We start from the raw sequence: 2395 nt of genomic DNA, 5'->3' as shown, positions 1-2395 counted from the left end.
GCACCCCGGGGGTCTCACCTCGTCAGCCCCAAGGACAGGGGGTCCCTCCACCCTGAGGGTCTCACCTCGTCAGCCCCAAGGACATGGGGTCCCCAGCACCCTGGGGGTCTCCTCTCCTCAGCCCCAAGGACAGGGGGTCCCTGCACCCCGGGGGTCTCCCCTCGTCGGCCCCAAGGACAGGGGGTCCCTGCACCCTGGGGGTCTCACCTCGTCAGCCCGCGCCCGCTCCACCTTGGCGCGGAACTCCTCGATGGCGCGGTGCAGCCCTCGGTGGGCGCCCAGGTGGGTCTCCACGGTGGGCAGGTCCGCGCCCCACTCGGCCGTGGCCACGCGCCGCTGGTTCTCCTCCACCCAGGCCAGCAGGTCCTGCAGGTACCGCAGCGGTGCCTCGTCCGGCTCCGGCCGCCGCTGCCCCGAGGCCACGGCCGCGGCCGTCACCGCTGTCACCGCTGTCACCGCCGTCACCGGCGCCCCCGACTTGAGCCGCAGGTTGTACTCGGTGCGGATGGACACCAGGCGCTCGTGCAGCCGGTACACGCTGCGGGGTGGGGGCGTCAGTGGGGGGCATGGGGGGCACAGAGGACATGGAGGGCACAGGGGATGTGGGAGTTTTGCGAGCACAGGGGGCTTTGGGGTCTCAGGGACCTCAGGGGGCTTTTGGAGGCGCAAGGGCTGCAGAAGGCTTGGAGGGCTCTGAGGGGTACAGGGGACACAGGGGCCGTGAGGGACACGGGAGGCGTGGAGGGCAGAGGAGTCACAGGGGGCTTTGCGGGGCACAGGGGCCGTGGGGGCTTTGGGGGTGCAAGGAGCATGTGGGGCATGAGCAGCGTGGTGGTCTTTGGGGTGCTTCAAGGGGCATAAGTAAGGTGGGGGACACAGGGTACATGGAGGTCTTTGGGGGGCATGCAGGGCTTTGGGGACATGGGGGCCAGGGAGAAAAAGGGAGATATGGGGGACATGGAGGGCTCTGGGGGGCACAGGGCTATGGGGACAGGCTGTGGGGACCTCCCCAGACCCCTGCCCCGGGAGGGGGGGGGGGGGGGTTCCCCCGGGGGGCCCCCCAAACCCCCCCCAAACCCCCCCGCCCTGGGCTGTACCAGTGGTACATCTGCTCTCTCTGGGGTGCCCTCCAAGCCCTCCCAAACCCCGCCCTGGGCCGTACCGGCGGTACATCTGCTCGCCCTGCGGGTGCCGCCCGTCCTTGAGGCTCTGGACATCATTGAAGAGCAGCCGGATCATGGCATCGGCCTTGTCCAGGTCCCGCTCCACCTCAGCCGCCTTCTGTGGTGCCTTCCCCGCTGCCAGCAGCCGCACGTCCTGCGGGAGGGGACCGTGGGGTCACGGCCGGGGGCACGGACAGGCTCGGGGTCCTGGTGGGGGTCCTGCCAGGCCCCCTCGCCCCGGTGCCGTCGTCACTCACCGCCTGCAGCAGAGCGTCCGCCTGGTTCAGCTGCTCCTCGCAGATCCCCGACTCCATCTGCAGCTTGGTGACCACGCGCTGCAGCCGCTCCAGCCTGTGGGGACACGGGGGACACGGTCAGCACGGACAGGGTCCTCCTTGGGGGGCACCTGTCCTGGCCATGCACGGCATCAGTTCTGTCCCACTCTGCATCCTGCTCCCTGTCCCACTCCCCATCCTCATCGTGCCCCCCCATCCCACCCCATATTCACATCTTGATCCCCATCTCTGTCTTGCTTTCTGTCCCCATCCTGCCCCTCATCCCAATCCCAGTCCTCCCCATCCCCTTCCCACTCCCAATCCCCATCCTGATCTCAATCTCCATCCCATCTCTCCCCCCATCCTGCCCCCCATCCCACTCCTCACCCTGCTCCCTATCCCCATCCCACCCCCGTCCCCATTTCCCCCCTCCCCATTGCCCTGTCCCGCCGTGCCGTGCTCGGGCCGTGCCGTGCTCGGCTGTGCTCGGGCCGTGCCGCGCTCGAGGGCAGCGGCCCCGCTGGATTCCCAGCGAGAGAGATGACTCACGGCCTTGTGGTTCCCCCTCGGGGGGGCCGGGACACCCCACCCCGGCCCAGCCCCGTGGTTTGGCAGCGGGAAGGGGGTGTGGGTGCCAGCACAGCCCTGCCCGGTCCCCCCCCGGCCCCCCCCACTCGCCTCTCGAACTCTGCCCGCAGCAGCTTCTCCCGCTCCAGCACAGCCACGTGCAGCCGCCCCCACTCCTTCTCCACGTCCAGCGGGTGGTACCCGGGGGGCACCTTCAGCTGCCCCGACTGCACCGCGCCCTGTGCCCCCCAAATGTCAGACACTGCCCGTGACCCCCCCGGGGGTGTGCCGGGGGCTGCCATGGGACACCCTGCACCCCGAGGCCCCTGGCACACGGGACCATCATCCCCTTGGGACCCCCAGCACCCCGGGATGATCATCTCCTTAGGA

At 69.9% G+C, this 2395-nt stretch overlaps 1 protein-coding gene across 4 annotated transcripts in view; it reads right to left on the bottom strand.

Annotated features, from left to right (window-relative positions):
- The window catches only part of PLEC (plectin), a 30278-nt gene that overhangs the window by 21127 nt on the left and 6756 nt on the right, over positions 1–2395 (bottom strand). For all 4 annotated transcript variants that reach the window (XM_027670054.1, XM_027670051.1, XM_027670053.1 and 1 more), the window contains 4 exons: positions 2117–2244; positions 1421–1514; positions 1163–1317; positions 208–538 (listed from right to left, as the gene is read on the bottom strand). In XM_027670054.1, coding sequence (XP_027525855.1) covers positions 208–538; positions 1163–1317; positions 1421–1514; positions 2117–2244 — 708 coding nt within the window. The remainder of the gene's footprint in view (positions 1–207; positions 539–1162; positions 1318–1420; positions 1515–2116; positions 2245–2395) is intronic.

The sequence above is a fragment of the Corapipo altera genome, unplaced genomic scaffold, assembly GCF_003945725.1.
Source record: "Corapipo altera isolate COAL_440 unplaced genomic scaffold, ASM394572v1 121, whole genome shotgun sequence".
In the NCBI taxonomy this organism is placed as follows: domain Eukaryota; kingdom Metazoa; phylum Chordata; class Aves; order Passeriformes; family Pipridae; genus Corapipo; species Corapipo altera.
Note: the sequence above shows the minus strand (reverse complement) of the source record. Positions and strands in the feature narration are given on the sequence as shown.